The 19,475-nt window shown below is 39.9% G+C and overlaps 1 protein-coding gene across 1 annotated transcript in view; it reads left to right on the forward strand.

Annotated features, from left to right (window-relative positions):
• Positions 1-18,708, forward strand: part of LOC118624328 (antigen WC1.1-like) — an 85,053-nt gene extending 66,345 nt beyond the window's left edge. Inside the window, exons 8-14 of the mRNA XM_036252499.1 lie at positions 13,909-13,947; positions 14,039-14,353; positions 14,816-14,864; positions 15,447-15,565; positions 15,978-16,073; positions 17,304-17,438; positions 18,521-18,708. Coding sequence (XP_036108392.1) covers positions 13,909-13,947; positions 14,039-14,353; positions 14,816-14,864; positions 15,447-15,565; positions 15,978-16,073; positions 17,304-17,438; positions 18,521-18,660 — 893 coding nt within the window. The 3' untranslated portion in view covers positions 18,661-18,708. The remainder of the gene's footprint in view (positions 1-13,908; positions 13,948-14,038; positions 14,354-14,815; positions 14,865-15,446; positions 15,566-15,977; positions 16,074-17,303; positions 17,439-18,520) is intronic.
• Positions 18,709-19,475: the final 767 nt, after the last annotated feature.

Consider the following 19,475-nt stretch of genomic DNA (forward strand, 5'->3'; position numbering starts at 1 on the left):
CTATTGATATGATCATATGGTTTTTATTCTTCATTTTATTTATGTGGTGTATCACATTCACTGATTTACAAGTATTGTACCAGCCTTGCATCATTGGAATGAATCCAACTTTTTCATCGTGAATAATTTTTTTTGATGTATTGCTGGATCCGATTTGCTAGTATTTTGTTCAGGATTTTGGCATCTATGTTCATCAGTGTTATTGGTCTGTAGTTTTCTTTCTTTGCAGTGTCTTTTTCTCTTTTTGAATTAGAATTATGCTGGCCTTCTAAAATGAGTTTTGAAGTCTTTCTTTTCTTTTCTTTTCTTTTTTATCCTCACTCAAGGACATTTTTCCATTTTTTGTTCAGATAGAGTGGGGAAGGAGGGAGTGAGAGAGAAAAACATTGACATGAAAGGGACACATCAAGTGGTTGCCACCTGCATGACCCAACCAGGGCCGGGGACAAACTGCAACCAAGGTACATGCCCTTAACGGGAACCGAACCCGGGTCTCTCTGGACCACAGGCCGACGCTCTACCACTGAGCCAAACTGGCCAGGGCTGAAGTCTTCCTTCTTCTTGAATTTTCTGAAATAGTTTGAGGAGAATGGGTATTCGTTCTTTTTTGAATGTTCAGTAGAATTCCCTCGTCAAGCCATCTGGGTCTGGTCTTTTGTTTGCTGGAAGAGTCTTGATTATATCTTCAATTTCTTCTGTTCTTATTGGTCTGTTCAAGTTTTTTATCTCTTCCCGGTTCAGTTTTAGGAGAGTATGTGTCTCGAAATTTGTCCTTTTCACTTAGATTGTTATATGTGTTGTCATATAATTGTTCACAATATTTGTAAACAATCTTTTGTATTTCTGTGGTGTCATTTATTATATCCTCTCCTTCATTTCTGATTGTGTATTTGGGTTCTCTCTCTTTGTTTTTTGGTGAGTCTAGTTAAGGGTCCATCAATCTTGTTTATCTTTCCAAAGAACCAGCTCTTTGTTTCATTGATCCTTTGAATTGTTTTTTGGTCTGTATGTCATTTATTTCTGCTCTGAAATTTACTAGTTCCTTCCTTCTACTTGCTCTGGGGTTTTCTTTTTGTTTGCTTTCTAGTTCCTTAGTTGAGAGGTTAGATCGTCTATTAGAAAACTTTCTTGCTTCTTGAGATAGGCCTGTAGTGCTATGAACTTCCCTCTCAGAACTGCTTTTGCTGCATCCCATAGATTTTGTGTTGTTGTGTGTTCATTTTCATTGGTTTCCAGGAAGTTTTAATTTCATCCTTGATCTCAATGGTAACCCATTTATTGTTCATAACATGCTATTTAGCCTCCATGTGTTCCAATGTCTTTGCATGTTCTTGTTGCAATTGATTTCTAGTTGCAAGCCATTGTGATCTTAGAAGATGCCTGATATGATTTCAACATTCTTGAACTTGTAGAGACTTAGTTTGTGCCCTAAAATGTGGTCTATCTTTGAGAATCTCCCATGTGCACTTGAAAAGAATGTGAATTCTGCAGTTTTAGGGTGTAATTCTCTGTAGATATCTATTAAATCTATTTGATCTAGTGCTTCATTTAGAGTCTGTGTTTTCTTGTTAATTTTTTGTCTAGAAAATCTATCCAGTGATGTCAGTGGGGTATTGAAGTCTTCTGCTATGATTGCATTGCAGTTGATTTCTCCATTGAGGTCCTGCAGAAGATTTTTAATATATGTTGGTGTTTCTATATTGGGTGCATGCATGTTTATCAAGGTTATATCTTCATGTTGGATAGATCCTTTCAATGTTATGTAGTCAGCCTTCTTTGTCTCTAGTTATGGTCTTCATTTTGAAATCTAATTTATCAGATATGAGTATTGCCACACCACCTTTTTTTGCTTTCCATTTGCTTGAAAGATTTTTTTCCATCCCTTCACTTTCAACCTATGTGAGTCTTTTGTTGTGAGGTGGGTCTCTTGTAAACAACATATATGTGAGTCATACTTTCATATCCAGACAGCTACTCTGTGTCTTTTTATCAAAGCATTCAATTCATTTACAGTAAGGTGATTATTGATATGTACTTGTTTATTACCATTTTTTTTTTTTTAGTGTGGTTATATTTTTCTTTCTGTTTCTTCTACTAGTTACAGCAGTCTTTCTAGCATATCTTGTAGTGCTGGTTTGTTGATAATATATTCTCTTAATCTTTTTTTCTTGCCTGGAAAGCTCTTTATTTGATCTTCCATTTGAATGACAGCCTTGCTGGATAGAGTAGTCTTGGATTCAGATCCTTGTTTTTCTTGACCTTGATTACCTCATGCCATTCCCTTCTGGCCTGTAGTGTTTCTGTTCAGAAGTCAGCTGAGAGCCTTATGGGTGTTCCTTTGTTGGTAACTTGTTGCTCACCTTGCTGCCTTTAGGATTCTTTTTGTCTTTAATTATTGTCATTTTAATTACTATGTGTCTTGGTGTAGGTCTGTTTGGATTCTTCCTACTTGGGGCTCTCTGTGCTTCATGAACTTGAATGCCTTTTTCCTTCACCAAATTAGGTACGTTTTCTGTCACTATTTCTTCAAACATATTTTCTAACCCTTGCTCATTTTCTTCTTCTTTGGGGATTCCTATGATGCAAATATTATTATGTTTCCAGTTGTCCCACAGTTCTCTTAAGCTGTCTTTCTGTTATTTATTTAATTTAATTAAATTTTATTTTTTAATTTTATTTTTGTTACAGATGTTTCTTCTTTTTTACACGATTGACACACTCCTCTCCACCCCCCGCCCCTGCCCCATCCCTGGCTTTGTTGTCCATGTCCATTGGTTATGCATACATGCATATGAGTTCTGTGGTTTATCTCTTCCCACCCCCACTACCCCCTCTTCTGAGGGTTGTCAGTCTGTACACTACTTCTGTTTTTCTGGGTCTACCCTATTCCTCAGACTGTTATATTCATTATATTCCATATATAAGTGAGACCATGTGGTATTTGTATTTTTCTGCTTGGCTTGTTTCACTTAGGATAATATTTTCCAGGTCCCTCCATGTCATGTCAAAGTATAAGAGATCTTTCTTTCTTACAGCTGCATAGTACTCCATTGTGTATATGTACCACATCTTTTGTATCTACTTGTCTACTGATGGACACTTAGGCTGTTTCCAGATCTTAGCTATAGTAAATAGTGCTGCTATGAACATGGGGGTACATGTATTATTTCTGATTGGTGCTTCAGGCTTCTTAGAATATATTCCTGGAAGTGGAATCACTGGGTCACATGGCAGTTCAATTTTTAATTTTTTGAGGTAACACCATACTGTTTTCTGTAGTGGCTGCACCAGTCTGCATTCCCACCAGCAGTGTACTAGAGTACTCTTTTCTCTACACCCTTGCCAACACCTAGTTGATGATTTGTTGATGTCAGCCATTCTGACATGTGTGAGATGATACCTCATTGTTGTTTTAATTTGCATCTCTATGATGATTAGTGACATTGAGCATTTTTTCATATGTTTCTTGGCCATTTATATGTCCTGTTTGGAGAGGTGTTTATTTAGTTCCTCTGCCCATTTTTTAATTGGGTTCTTTGTCTTCCTTTTGTTGAGTTGTATGAGTACTCTATATATTTTGAAAATTAACCCCTTATCTGATGTATCATTGGCAATGATGTTCTCCCATAGAGTGGGTTGCCTTTCCATTTTGATGGTTGTTACTTTTGCTGTGCAGAAGCTTTTGAGTTTGATGTAGTTTCATGTGTTCATTTTTTCCTGTAGTCTTAGGTGATGTATCAGTGAAAATTCTGCTGTGTATGATGTCTGAAATTTTGTTGCCTACATTTTCTTTTAGAATTTTTATGGATTCACAGGTCACATTTAAGTCTTTTATCCATTTTCAGTTTATTTTTGTGTATGGTGTAAGTTGGTGGTCTAGTTTTATTTTTTTGCATGTAGCTGTTCAATTCTTCCAACACCATTTATTAAAAAGGCCGTCTTTACTCCACAGTATGCTCTTGCCACCTTTGTAAAATATTAATTGAGTATATTGCCTTGGGTCCATTTATGGGTTCTCTATTCTGTTCCACTAGTCTATATGCCTGTTCTTGTGCCAGTACCAGACTGTTTTGATTACAGTCGCTTTGTAGTATAACCTGATATCTGGTATTGTGATCCCACCTACTTTGTCCTTCTTTTTCAAAATTGCTGTGGCTAATCGGAGTCTTTTTTGGTTCCATATGAACTTTTGAAATATTTGTTCTAGTTCTGTGAAATATGTTGTTGGTATTTTGATGGGGATTGCATTGAATGTATAGATTGCTTTGGGTAATATGGACATTTTAAGGATGTTAATTTTTCCAATCCATGAACAAGGTATGTGCTTCCACTTTATTATATCTTTCTCTATTTCTTTTTTCAATGTCCTGTAGGTTGCCTTGGTTAAGTTATTCCTAGGTATCTTAATTTTTTTCCTGTGATGGTAAATGGGATTGTTTTTTCAGTTTCTCTTTCTGAGAGTTCGTCATTGGTGTATAAGAATGCCCTCGATTTCTTGACGTTAATTTTGTATCCTGATGCTTTGCAAAATTCATTTATTAAGTCTAGTAGATTTTTGATGGAGTTTTTAGAGTTTTTTTTTTTTATGTATAATATCATGTCATCTGCAAATAATCACAGTTTCACTTTCTTCTTTCCAATTTGGATCTTTTTTTTATTTTTCCTTCATATCTTCTTGCTGTGTCTAAGACTTCCAGTACAATGTTAAATAAGAGTGGTGAAAGTGGACATCCCTGTGTTGTTCCTGTTCTTAAGGGAAATGTTTTTAGTTTCTGCACATTGAGTATGATGTTAGCTGTAGGTCTTTCATATATGGCATTTATTATGTTGACATATGATCCCTCTATTTCGGAGCGTTTTTATCAGAAATGGATGCTGGATTTTGTTGAATGCTTATTTAGCGTCTATTGATACGATCATGTGGTTTTTATTCTTCATTTTGTTTATGTGGTGTATCACATTTATTGATTTGCGATTATTGTACCAGCCTTGCATTGCTGGGATAAATCCCACTTGGTCATGGTGAATAACTTTTTTGATGTATTGCTGGATCCAATTTGCTAGTATTTTGTTCAGGATTTTGGCCTCTATGTTCATCAGGGATATTGACCTGTAATTTTCTTTCTTTGTAGTGTCTTTGTCTGGTTTTGGGATTATAATTATGCTGGCCTCATAAAACAAGTTTTGAAGTCTTCCTTCTTCTTGAATTTTTTGAAATAGTTTGAGGAGAATTGGTGTTAGTTCTTCTTTGAATGTTCGGTAAAACTTCCCCGTGAAGCCATCTGGGCTTGTGCTTTTGTTTGCTGGGAGAGTCTTGATTGCATCTTCAATTTTCTTAGTTGTTATTGGTCTGTTTAAGTTTTTTATCTCTTCCCAGTCCAGTTTTGGGAGACTGTGTGTTTCTAGAAATTTGTCCATTTCACTTAGATTGTCAAATTTGTTGCCATATATTTGATCATAGTAGCTGTTAACAATCTTTTGTATTTTTGTGGTGTCAGTTGTTATTTCTCCTCTTTCATATCTGATTTTGTGCATTTGGGTTCTCTCTCTTTGTTTTTTGGTGAGTCTAGCTAAGAGTCCATCAATCATGTTTATCTTTTTGAAAAACCAGCTCTTTGTTTCATTGATACTTTGAATTGTTTTTTTGGTCTTTATGTCATTTAATTCTGCTCTGATTTTTTTTTTTATCCTCACCTGAGGACATTTTTCCATTTTTTGTTCAGGTAGAGTGGAAGGGAGAGAGAGGAACAGAGAGAGGGAGAGAAACATCAATGTGAAAGGAACACATCAAGTGGCTGCCACCCACACAACCGACCAGGGCCGGGGACAAACTGCAACTGAGGTACATGCCCTTAGCGGGAACCGAACCCGGGTCTCTCAGGACCGCAGGCCGACGCTCTAACTGCTGAGCCAAACCGGCCAGGGCTGCTCTGATCTTTACTAGTTCCTTTCTTCTACTTGCTCTGTGGTTTTCTTTTTGTTTGCTTTCTAATTCTTTAAGTTGTGAGGTTAGTCAATTAGAAATTTTTCTCATTTCTTGATGTAGACCTGTAGTGCTATGAACTTTTCTCTCAGAACTGCTTTTGCTGCATCCCATAGATTTTGTGTTGTTGTATATTCATTTTCATTGGTCTCCAGGAAGTTTTTAATTTCATCCTTGATTTCCTCAGTAACCCATTCATTTTTAATAACATGCTATTTAGCCTCCATGTGTTGAAATGTCTTTGCATGTTTTTGTTTTTTTTTTGCAATTGATTTCTAGTTTGATGCCATTGTGATCTGAGAAGAACATGATTTCAATGATTTTGAACTTGTGGAGATTTAGTTTGTGTCCTATTATGTGGTTTATCTTTGAGAATGTCCCATGTGCACTTGAGAAGAATGTGAATTCTACCGGTTTGCGTTGTAATTATCTCTAAATATCTATGAAATCCATTTGATCTAGTGCTTCATTTAGAGTCTCTGTTTCCTTGCTAATTATTTTTGTCTAGAGGATCTATCCAGTGGTGCCAACAGGGTGTTAAAGTTCCCTGCTACGATTGTATTGCTATCAATTTCTTTTTTTGAAGTCCTCCAGAAGATTTTTAATATATTTTGGTGCTCCTATATTGGGTGCATATATGTTTATCATTGTTATATCTTCCTGTTGGATAGATCCTTTCAATATTATGTAGTGGCCTTCTTTGTCTCTAGTTATGGTCTTCATTTTGAAATCTATTTTATCAGATATGAGCATTTCTAACCCAGCTTTTTTTTTTTGCTTTCCATTTGCTTCCCAGCTTTTTTTTTTTTTTTTGCTTTCCATTTGCTTAAAAGATTTTTTTCCATCCCTTCACTTTCAACCTATGTGAGTCTTTTGTTGGGAGGTGGGTCTCTTGTAAACAACATAGAGATGAGTCATGCTTTCTTATGTAGACAGCTACTCTGTGTCTTTTTATCGGAGCATTCAGTCCATTTACATTGAAGGTGATTATTGATATGTACTTATTTATAACAATTTTTGTTTAGTTTGGTTATGTTTTTCTTCTTATTTTTTCTACTATTTACAGCAGTTTTTTTTTTTTTTTAAATTTTAATTATTTCCTGCAGTGCTGGTTTTGTGCTAATGTATTCCCTTAGCTTTTTTTTTTTTGTCTAGGAAGCTCTTTATTTGACCTTCTATTTTGAATGACAGCCTTGCTGGGTAGAGTAGTCTTGGATTCAGATCCTTGTTTTTCATGACCTTTATTATTTCATGCCATTCCCTTCTGGCCTGTAGTGTTTCTTGTGAGAAGTCAGCTGAAAGCCTTATGGGGTTTCCTTTGTAGGTAACCTATTGCTTATCTCTTGCTTCTTTTAGGATTCTCTCTTTGTTTTTAATTTTTGGCATTTTAATTACTGTGTGTCTTGGTGTGGGCCTGTTTGGGTTCTTTTTACTTGGGGCTCTCTGTGCTTCATGAACTTGAATACCTTCTTCCTTCACCAAATTAGGGAAGTTTTCTGTCACTATTTCTTCAAACATATTCTTTAACCCTTGCTCATTTTCTTTTTCTTTGGGGACTCCTATAATGCGAATATTATGATGTTTCCAGTTGTCCCACAGTTCTCTTAAGCTGTCTTTCTGTTTTATAATTGTTTTTTTCTTTTGGTTTTCTGATTAGTTGATTTGTTTCTCCCCTGTCTTCTAATTCGCTGATCCGGTCCTCAGATTCCTCCACTCTGTTCTTCAGACCTTCCAATGTGTTCTTTATTTGTGATATGTCACTCTTGATCTCTTTCTGGGGATTTTAAATTTCCAATTGGTTTATTTTCAGCATCTCTATGTCTTTCCTCATGCTGTTGAGCTTCCTCACGATCATGGCTCTGAATTCCAGCTCTGTTAACATGCCTAACTCCTCCACATTGATATCATCTTCAGTGTAGGTCTCTTGTTCTTTCATTTGGCTTTTGTTTCTGTGTTTCACCATTTTGGCTGTCACAGTGGGTTTTTGAGCCTGCCAAGTTTTTCCTGTGGGTATTGGTGTTCTGCTGTTTGCGGCTCCCTCTTCTGGGTCTAGGTGAGTGAGGGAGGACCCACATTAAACACCACTGTCTAGTCTTACTTTCCTGGTTAGAGTTGCTAGCTCAGGAATAGTACTATTATCCTCTAGCTTTTTGCCTGGAGACTAGCATTCTAGGTTACTTAAGAGTTTTGGGTTGTCAGTTGATTGAAAAACTCCCTCAGGTGCTCTGCATAAGGGGATTTCCCAAGGGTGGGGCAGATGCTTGTTGTTAATGGGCCTCAATTTCCATTTCAGTGGTCCACAGGGTGGGGTTGAATCTCTGAGGGAGGGGCTAGTGCCTCCCCCCCCCCCCCCCCAAGCCCTGGGATGGAGCAATATGGCCACTGTCCTGCATGGTCGCAACTCAGCAAAAGCTCTGAGCGCTCTCCAAATCCTGAATGTCCCCACACAGCTCCAGTCCAGTCTGTCCTCCCTCTGCTGTAGCCCAAGGTGAGTGGCTGTGGCTGTTTTAGCCTCCGTCCCGGCTCTGTGCTGTGGAGCTGCTTAGGAGTTTAACCCGAGGGCGCTGCTCACAGCTAAGGCCACTGCCGAGCTGCCGACCATGGGCTCCCAGCCTCCATCTCGCGCCTTCGCAATCCTACCAAGATGGAATCAGTGTCCCTGGTTATATGGTCCTCGCAAGCTGCTTTTCTGTTGCTTTTCCCCATCGATTTGTCTGTGTTTTAGCTGTAATTCCAGTTTGGTCCTGGGAGATGGTCTGTGTAGCTTTTGTTCACTCCACTGCCATTTTGGAAAATCCATCTGTCTTCCTGTTTTTTAATTGTTTTTTTTCTTTTGGCTTTCTGATTGGTTGATTTTTTCTACCATCTTCTAATTCACTGATATGGTCCTCAGCTTTCTCTACTCTGCTGTTTAGTCCTTCCAGAGTGTTCTTTATTTCTGCTATGTCATTCTTCATTTCTTCTTGGTGGTTTTTAATGTCTAATTGGTTGATTTTCAATATTTCTATGTCTTTACTCATGGTGTTTATGTCCCTACTCATGCTGTTGAGCTTCCTCAAAATCATGGCTCTGAATTCTAGCTCTGTTAACTTGCTTAACTGCATTTCATTTATCTGATCTTCGGTAGAGGTCTCTTGTTCTTTCATTTGTGGTTTGTTTCTTTGTTTCACCATTTTGGCTATCTCAGTGGGCTTTGGAGCCTGCCAAATGTTCTCTGTGGGTGTTGGGGTTCTGCTGTTTGTGGCTCCCTCTACTGGGTTTGGATGAGCGTGGGTGGACCCACGTTAAACACCACTGTCAAGTCTTCCTTTCCTGGATAGAATTGCAAGCCCAGGAATGGTTCAGCTATCCTCTAGCTTTTTGCCTGGAGGCTATTAGTCATGGTTATTTGAAGAGCCTTGGCTTCTCAGTTAAATGAAAACTCCCTCAGGTGTTCAGCCGTAAGGTGATTTCCCGAGGGTGGGGCAGATGCTGGTTGTTAATGAGCCTCAATTTGCATTTCAATGACCCACTGGGTGGGGTTAAATCTTCAAGGGAAGGGCCACCACCTCTCTGCAGAGCCCTGGGAAGGAGCAAGATAACCACCATTCTGTGGGGCCGAAACTCAGCAAAAGCTCTGAGCAAAAGCCCTCCAAATCCCGAATGTCCCCACACAGCTCCAGTCCAATTTGCCCTCCCTCTGCTGGAGCCCAAGGTGAGTGGCTGTGGCTATTTTAGAGCTCTGTCCCAGGTCTCTATGCTGTGGAGCTGCTGGGAATTTAACCCTGAGGGTGCTGCTCACAGATAAGACCGCTGCTGTCAGTGGGCTTTCAGCCCCCTTCTCACGCCTCTGCAATTTTACCAGAATCGGTTCAGTGTCCCTGTTTATAAGGTTCTTGCAAGCTGCTTTTCTGTTGCTTTTTCCCAATGATTTTTCTTTATTTTAGTTGTAATTCCCATTTGGTCCTGGGAGATTATCTGTGTAGCTTCCATTCACTCTACCACTGTTTTCTCAGTCAAGAATCTTGATTACATCTTCAATTTACATAGCTGTTATTGTTTGGTTTAAGTTTTCTATCTCTTCCTTGTCCAGTTTTGGGAGACTATGTGTTTTTAGAAAATTGTCCATTTAGCTGAGTTTGTCAAATTTGTTGCCATATAATTATTCATAGTATTTGTTAATGATTCTTTGTATTTCTGTGGTGTCAGTTGTTACTTCTTCTCTTTCATTTCTGATTTTGTGTATTTGAGTTCTCTCTCTTTGTTTCTTGATCAGTCTAGCTAAGGGTCCATCAGTCTTATTTATCTTTTCAAAAAAACAGTTCTTTGTTTCATTGATCCTTTGAATTATTTTTTTGGTCTGTATGTCATTTATTTCTGCTCTGTTCTTTACTATTTTCTTCCTTCTACTTGCTCTGGGGTTTTCTTTTTGTTTGCTTTCTAGTTCTTTAAGTTGTGAGGTTAGTCTATTAGAAATTTTTCTTGTTTCTTGAGGTAAGCCTGTAGTGTTGTGAACTTCCCTCTGAGAACTGGTTTCACTGCATCCCATAGATTTTGTGTTGTTGTGTCATTTTCATTGGTTCCCAGTAAGTTTTAATTTCTTTCTTGATCTCCTTGGTGACCCATTCATTGTTTAATAACATGCTATTTAGCCTGCATGTGTTGAAATGTCTTTGCATGTTCTTGTTGCAATTGATTTCTAGTTTCATGCCATTTGATCTGAGAAGATGCTAATTTGATTTCAATCTTCTTGAACTTGTAGAGATTTAGTTTGTGTTCTAACATGTGGTATATCTCTGAGAAAGTCCCATGTGCCCTTGAGAAGAATGTGAATTTTGTGGTTTTGGGCTGTAATTCTCTGTAGATATCTATTAAACTCATTTGGTCTAGTGCTTCATTTAGAGTTTCTGTTTCCTTGTTAATGTTTTGTCTGGAGGATCTATCCAATGATGTTAGCAGGGTGTTGAAGTCCCCTGCTCTGATTGTATTGCTGTCGATTTCTCCTTTGAAGTCCTCCAGAAGATTTTAAATAAATTTTGGTGCTCCTCTATTGGGTGCATATATGTTTATCATTGTTATATCTTCCTGTTGGATAGATCCTTTCAATATTATGTAGTGACCTTCTTTGCCTCTAGTTATGGCCTTCATTTTAAAATCTATTTCATCAGATATGAATATTGCTACCCCATTTTATTTATTTTTTATTATTTGCTTGGAAGATTTTTTTCATTTCTTTACTTTCAACCTATGTGAGTCTTTTATTGTGAGGTGGGTCTCTTGTAAACCACATATATGTGAGTCATGCTTTCTTATCTAGTAAGCTACTCTGTGTCTTTTTATCAGAGCATTCAAACAATTTACATTTACGATGAATATTGATATCTACTTATTCATTGCCATTTTTGTTTAGTGTGGTTATATTTTACGTCCTATTTTTCTACTAATTACAGCAGTCCTTTTAACATTTCTTGTAATGCTGGCTTGGTGCTAATGCATTTCCTTAGCCTTTTTTTTTTTTGTCTGGGAAGATCTTTATTGACCTTCTATTTTGAATGATAGCCTTGCTGGGTAGAGTAGTCTTGGATTCAGATCCTTGTTTTTCATGACCTTGATTACTTTTTGCCATTCCCTCCTGACCTGTAGTGTTTCTGTTAAGTCAGCTGAGAGCCTTATGGAAGTTCCTTTGTAGGTAACCTGTTGCTTATCTTTTGCGGCCTTTAGGATTCTCTCTTTGTTTTATTTTTTGTCATTTTAATTGCTATGTGTCTTGGTGTGGGCCCATTTGGGTTCTTTTTACTTGGGGCTCTCTGTGCTTCTTGAACTTGAATGCCTTCTTTCTTCACCAAATTAGGAACGTTTTCTGTCAGTATTTCTTCAAATATATTCTCCAACCTTTGGTTATATTCTTCTTCTTTGGTGAGTCCTGTGATCTGAATATTATTACATTTCCAGTTGTCCCACAGTTCTTTTAAGTTGTCTTTTTGTTTTTTATTTTTTTATTTTTTCTGATGGGTTGATTTTTCTACCCTGTCTTCTAATTCACTAATTTGGTCCTCTACTTCCTCTATTCTGCTGTTTAGTCCTTCCAATGTATTCTTTATTTCTGCTATGTCATTCTTCATTTTTACTCGGTGTTTTAAAATTTCTAATTGGTTGACTTTTAATGTTTCTATGTCTTTATTCATGGTGTTGATGTCCTTACTCATGCTGTTTGGCTTCCTCAAGATCATGGCTGTAAACTCTACCTCTGATAACTTGCTTAACTGCATTTCATTTATCTAATCTTTGATAGCTATTTGCCTGGAAGCTATTAGTCTTGGTTCCTTGAAGAGCCTTGGGTATTCAGTTAAATGATAAATTCCCTCATGTGTTCAGTGTAAAAGGATTTCCCGAGGATGGGGCAGATGCTGGTTGTTAATGAGCCTCAATTTGCATTTTTTGGCCCACCTGGGTGTGGTAAATTTTTGAGGGAGGGGCCTCTACCTCTTGCCAGAGCCCTGGAAAGGAGTACAATGGCCATCATTTTGTGTGGCCACAACTCAGCCAAAGCTCTGAGCCCCCTCACACAGTTCCAGTCCAGTCCGCCCTCCTTTTGCCAGAGCCCCAGCTGAGTGTCTGTAGCCAATCTAGTGCTCTGTCCCACCTCTGCACTGTGGAGCTGGCAGCGATTTTAACCCTGAGGGTGCTGCTCACAGCTAAAACTGCTGCTGTTTGTGGGTTCCCAGTCCCTGTCTCACATCTTTGCAATAATACCAGGATTGATTCAGTATCCCTGGTTATATGGTCCTCACAAGTTACTTTTCTGTTGACATTTTCTGATGATTTGCCTTTATTTTAGTTGTAATTCCAGTTTGGTCCTGGGAGATGGTCTGTATAGCTTCCATTCACTCCACTGCCATTTTGGAATCCCTTTGTGTTCTTGCCATAATTTTTCTTAGTGTGTTTATTTGAGTCTTATGCCAACATTTGTGTCTAATTAACTAGCTACTTATCTATCTTTCTCTAAATTTTATTTGTTCTAGTCCTTTAAAAAGTATCCTGTCCCTTTGGTAATTTTCTTTTGCTTGTCCATATCTCGCACTGAAAAATAGGTAAGTTTACAATCTGTTGTATAACTTCCCTTTAAAAAGCATCATTGGGCCCTGGCTGGTTTGGCTCAGCAATTAGAGTGTTGGTCTGCAGACCAATGAGTCATGGGTTTGATTCTGGTCAAGGGCACATACCTCATTTGTGGTTTGTCCCTAGCCCTGGTCAGGGTCGTGCAGGAGGCAACCAATTGTCCCTCTTACATCAATGTTTCTCTCTCCCCCTCCCACTCTATCTGATGATAAATAGAAAAAAAAGTGTCCTCAGGTGAGGATTAAAACAAATAAAAAGCTTAAGTGAAGTATTGAATATAAATTACTTCCGCGCTTCTGGACTTACTTTTTAATATCCACTATCTATTTCTTTTTTATTTTACTGATTAGTAAGAATATAAGTGAATTATATTTCACTGGATTTTATTCTCTGGTTGATTCATTCAATAAATGTTGATCAAATGCCTATACATAGTATATATAGAAGATTCTTAATGAATACTCATTGAATGAATGCATATAATGTGCCAGACACTATCTTAATAGTAGAGACACAGAGCTGAATAAGATATGCAAGGTCCTTCCTCTGGGTGAGCTTTCATATAGGTATTTATGTTTTATTTGTGTGTGTGTGTGTGTTTGTGTTGTGAAATGTGGAGAGTGATAAACAAGTAAACAGGTAAAGCAGTTTCAGCTGGTGATAGAGAGTAGGATCCAGTGACTGTCTCAGTAACTCGGCCCATTTATGATGAAGCCTGTGTTTTCACTTGTCATTGGACTGAACCAAGGACCTTAAATAATCTGTTGAGGGCAAGAACATGCCCAGCTGTCCCTGATCCAGTACTTCCCTGTTGTCTGTTTCTGCAGGGAGACCGAACGACTGTCCTACTGCTGCCCCCTGCACAGGTACATCAGCCTCTCCTTCCTCCCCTGTTGGATCCCAGGGCTCCTTTCTTCCCACCAGGGGTGGTAAAAGGAGGTGCTGCTGTCTTTTCAGACAAAGACAAGCTCCGACTCAAGGATGGAGACACCGAGTGCTCAGGGCGAGTGGAGGTTTGGCACAATGGCTTCTGGGGCACAGTGTGTGATGACTCCTGGAGCCTGGCAGAGGCTGAGGTGGTGTGTCAGCAGCTGGGCTGTGGCTCTGCCCTGGAAGCCCTGCAGGAGGCGGCATTTGGCCCAGGAAATGGGATCATCTGGCTGGATGAGGTGCATTGCAGGGGCGGGGTGTCCTCCCTGTGGACCTGTGCTTCAGAGCCCTGGGGGCAGAGCAACTGCAAGCATGAGGAGGATGCTGGCGTGAGGTGCTCTGGTGAGTGGAGGAGTGTGGGTCTGGCTCTGGTTGAGCTGCGGCAAGATGGGTAATTTGTATTCAGAAAGCATCCAGGCACTGTAGTCCTGGATCCAGGAGAGGGGGTGCTGGGAGGACTCAATATTGATATTGTGGTAACTAAGGGGTGATTTCAGGGTTCAGGTGGGAAAAGTGGGTTACCCTGTGTTCTGGCCAATTCCTGTGCTCCAAACTCCTGTTTTTCTCTCTAGGTCAGCAGTTCTCATCCTGTGGGTCGCGATCCCTTTGGGGTTTGAATGACCCTTTCACAGGGGTCACCTAAGACCATCGAAAAACACATATTTCTGATGGTGATTCATAACAGTAGCAAAATTACAGTTATGAAATAGCAACAAAAATAATTTTATGGTTGGGGGTCACCACAGCGTGAGGAACTGTAGTAAAGGGTCGCGGCATTAGGAAGGTTGAGAACCACTGCTCTAGGTGAAAGAACATTGCTCACCACTACAGCAGGTACAGTGCCACCATCCATGTGTGGAGGAGAATGTTTAAATTCTTGGGACACATTTTATAGAATCTCTGAGAGAATTAGCCAACTCAAGAAAGGAAATCCTGAGGAGTGTAGGAGTGGTGGAGAGGTACAGGGTATTTTCCTTGGAGAGACTTCTCCTTCCTTGTTTCACTGTGCCAGAAGTTTCTCATGCCCTCAGACCATAGGAGTCTGGCTATTATGAATAAAATTGAAGATTTTTTTCACCTGCTCATGAGTGTTGCCCCTCAGCAGCAGACACTTACACCAAGGTTGTTTGATTCATCTCTGGTCTGGTGAAGCCCAAGAGAAGGGGCCAAAACTGTGCCCTGGACCTCAGAGGTTGCTGTAGTCCTGGAGCTGCCCTGCTGATCCCCAGCACTCCCTTGGACCACAGTGGAGTGAAGTTGAATTTATTTTAGGACACTGCCTGGGGGAGTGCCCACCAAGGTCCTAGTCAACCTCATTATGTTGGAAACCGAGACTTCACTGTTCTGAGCTCCCTGGAAATGCTGGCATAAGTGAGTTTCCCTGTATATATGCCTGTCTCCATATTCTCTTGGCTTTTTTCTTTTTAGGGACCAGATCTGGCCCAAGCATTTTCTCCTTGCCTGAGATCCTTTGCCTCATCTTGGGGGCCCTTCTCTTCCTGGTCATCATCATCCTGGTGATTCTTCTGCACAGATGGAGAGTGGAGTGCAGAGGTGGGCTGTCGTGGGTCCTGGGTAACAAGAAAGTGTATGGAGGCAGGAAATGGGGCCAGGGGTGACAAGGGAAAAACTGGACAAGGATCCATTCTTACCCCATTAGTTTGCAAATCCATCTGCCCCATGTTAGCTGCTAAGGGCTAAATGTACAAACGTTCTTAAGAGTAGAGTGTGAGCATTCATAAATCATGGCTTTTCATGTGAGACAAGAAGAGTAGGAGCTGATCTTTGGATACAGGGTCAGACAAAGGTAGAAGGTGCAGACATGGTGCATGGGATTAAGACTGTACTGGTCCTGGAAGCCATGAGGGTTTTTCCATGTGTGAGCATTGGGGACAATGAAGGGCCAGCCTGTTAGTTCAGGGGTGACTCAGGAGGCAATCTCTGACCTGCTGGTGAATTTGCTCAGCTTTATCCAGTTTCGAAGATGCTCTTGACGAGGCCACATATGAGGAGATTGGTTATTATGTAACACCAAAGAAAGAGGCTCTACTGAGCAGACCAGGTGAGTGTCCCTGCCTTACCTTCCTAGGACCTCTACTTCTCAGCCATCTGCTGGCTATAAACTAGGTGTTCTCAGCATCTGCAGACCCCACATATACCCCAGGCTCACAGAGGCAGGATGGGCCTCTCCAGAGCTCCCGTGAACTCTGAGCTTCCCTTGACGTCACCAGAGCTATGCTAGCCCTGGCATTTCTTCTCAGCCTTACTGTGGAGCCTACGGATGTGGTAAAGGTTGTTTTATTTGTTTTTGTGATGTTTGTCTCCACATTAGGGTTCCTGTCAGATGACTCAGTGACAAAACTGCTATATTATGCCAGAGATGATGAGGTGAACAGTAATTATAAATCTGTCTAGATAGTAAATGTGGGTCTGTCTGCCTGGATAGTGGGGGCAGAGGTACTTCCTTCAGAGAGGAGAGCTAAGGGAAACAGTTTTTCTCTGACCAAGATTAGAGGGGTCTCTCATCTCGCTGGGGTCCAGTCTTTCTCTTCTCTGGTGGCTCTGAAGTGCCTTATGTTGGGGCCAGGCTCTCAGTGTCCAGAACCACCACCATTCAGTCAAAACAGGCACAAACTCTTTAAAAATATAACATCTGGAAAGTATAATCTGATAAAACATTCTAGTAATACTTTTTCATGTAAGCGTTGCTTTGAAAATGGAGGGACCTGGAGAGTATTATGCTAAGCAAAATAAGCCTATCAGAGAAAGATAAATACCACATGATCTCATTTGTGGAATATAATGAACAAAAAGAGCTGAGGAACAAAATAGACCCAGAGACATAGAAAGGAGTACAGTTCAACTGACAAACTTCAGAGGAAGGGGGCAGGGAGCAGGGAAGAGATAAACCAAAGAACTTATATGCATGTATGTGTAAACAATGGACATAGACAACAATGCTGGGGGGGGGGGTGGGGCGGGGATGGGGAGGGCGGTGTCAATAGAGGAAAGGAGAAATATCTGTAACAAAAATAAATTAAAACATTGGGTAATTAAAAAAATGTAATTTTAATCAATACATATTGAGATATTTGGGTAATTGTCTGGTTTATTGGCACATAAAAATGAAATATATAGCCTTGGAAAAAAAACCGTTTACTCATGGGATGAATGGTGCCTCTGTTTAGCAGCCATCAGAATCTCTGGGTCAGAAAGGACTTTAGATATTACCTAAATCAACCCATTTACTGTGGTTTCACCTGACCCCCTTGTCTGCCCTTGGAACCCCCAGCTCAGAGGACTGATGCCTTTAGTGAAGTTTACGATGATGTTGAAGAGGTACCAGGGCCCAAGGCTCCTTCTGCCTCTCAGATGAGCGAGGGGGAAGTGCCCCCAGAAGAGAATGGAGTGGGAGCTTCTCAGACAGGTAAGTGGGATTCGTTGATCCCTGTCATATTTTGTCTCTGGCCTGGAAAGGACGATTTGATCTTCTCAATGCCCATTCTTCTTGTAGATTCAAAATTTGGATGGCCTCATATGTTTGATAGCATTAGACTATATTCCTTTCTTTAATGTTTTCAGATTCCTTGGGAGGGAGGAAGCAAGCTGTAGTCTTTGTATTTTGTCCTCGATGCGCCTGCATTAACACTTGTAGATTAATTGAGCGTATTCATCAAATCCAAAAATGAAAAACTGTTCTGGTAAAATTTTTGTATTGTCTCATACAAGAAAAGCAGTTAGAGATTTAAAAATATTACACTATTGGAATTTGTGAGACATTTTGATAATTTGAGATGCACTATTATCATATGTTAGCACTAATATGTACGAGGTCTATGATATATGGTGGCCTTAAAAATGAAAGCCACTATGGTAGATTATAGACTCATAATTTGTAGGCAGCTAAGGTCTAATGTGCTCCAGACATTTCAGTGGCCAAATGAAGACACTCATTCTCCAGAGAAGAGTGTTTGTCCATCTGAGGGCTCAAGTGATCCCATGGAGAAGGGGAAACTGTGCAAGAATCTTGTGATTGTTTTTGTTGGCATCTGAGAACACAAGTCAAGGCCACCAAGAGCAGAGTTAGATTTTCAGTGAAGAACTGAGATGTGGTCTCTTGTCTCCTTCTCCTTGTGAACTCAGACATGACAATTGTGAAATGAGAAATATTTACATCCTATCATATGATTTTACCATTCTTGAACTATCTCCCTGCTGATTGTGTAGCCAGGAAAGTCTTCAGATAGCACTTTTGTGTTGGTCACAGATCTCCCATGAGCCAATGTTTCCCAGATAAGCTGTAGCCCAGAGACCCATGAAGACTGGATTCTGATAGGATAGCCCTAGTACACCTTTGCTGTAACTAATATTAAGTAGTCTGAGCCTACTTGAGCATTAATGGGTTTGCAGAGATGTATTATTTTATTACCATTTACTAGATTTGCTTCTACCACGGGGCACTGTTCTGTTCTTTCACAGTTCTAATTAAACTTCTCTTTACTGTTGCAGGCTCCCCTCTGCACTTCCCTACAGGGGCAGCTCATCCTGGGAAAGAAGACCAGGGGCAAAAAGAGGACCCTGGGTATGATGACATTGAACTAAGTGTTCCTGGAACAGCTGCAGTGGCTTTTCATGGTGTTGTATTATAAAAGAGATGAAGCCTCAGATATTCTAACTGCCTGTATTCCAACAGAGTAGTGCTGACTTATAATTGTATGATATGGAAATTGCTCAAATTAAATATTCTGAATAAAGTACTGTTTGCTTTGTTGATAATTTATAAAGTTTGGTCCAGTTGCTCCTAGAGGATTGGTTCTCAGTCAGTTTCCCTAAGAGGAAATCCAGAACTTACCTGTTTTCTCATCTCCCCTGTAAGTTATTCAAGGCATTACTTTGCCCAGGCTCACAGATGGTCCAAGTCACTCTTGCTTAGACAAGGGAGTCTAAACTTGGTCCATACCTCATTCCTAGCAAGATGAACTCATGAAAAAAAAAAAATCCTGAATGTTCATGTATGCTCTTTCCTGAAATGTGATGTCATCTGTGTTTAAACAATTTCTAAAAATCAGACTTGGGTGTGATTTTCAAAGATGAGAGTGAAAGTTTGGCTAGTAAGAGAATGAATATGGCTTTCCCTATCCTACCCAAACTTTCATGGAACAATTAAAAATGTAATTCTATATAACAGTTTCTCCTCCTCCTCCTCCTCCTCCTCCTCCTCCTCCTCCTCCTTCTTCATCTCTAATTTCCTAGGCTTCTTTATCATGAGTTGCTCAAGCTCATAGAGTCTTCTCACTCTTTTCTCACATCTAGATGGTTATCACATCCGTTTAATTTCAGACCTTCCTCTCAATTACTTTCTCTTCTTTCTTTCGTTTTTAAAAAATTCCTCACCGGAAGATACTTTTCTCTTTATTATCACATAGAGTGGGGGGGAGGAAGGGAGGGAGAGAGAGATAGAGAG

The sequence above is a fragment of the Molossus molossus genome, unplaced genomic scaffold (genome assembly GCF_014108415.1).
Source record: "Molossus molossus isolate mMolMol1 unplaced genomic scaffold, mMolMol1.p scaffold_m16_p_10, whole genome shotgun sequence".
In the NCBI taxonomy this organism is placed as follows: Eukaryota; Metazoa; Chordata; class Mammalia; order Chiroptera; family Molossidae; genus Molossus; species Molossus molossus.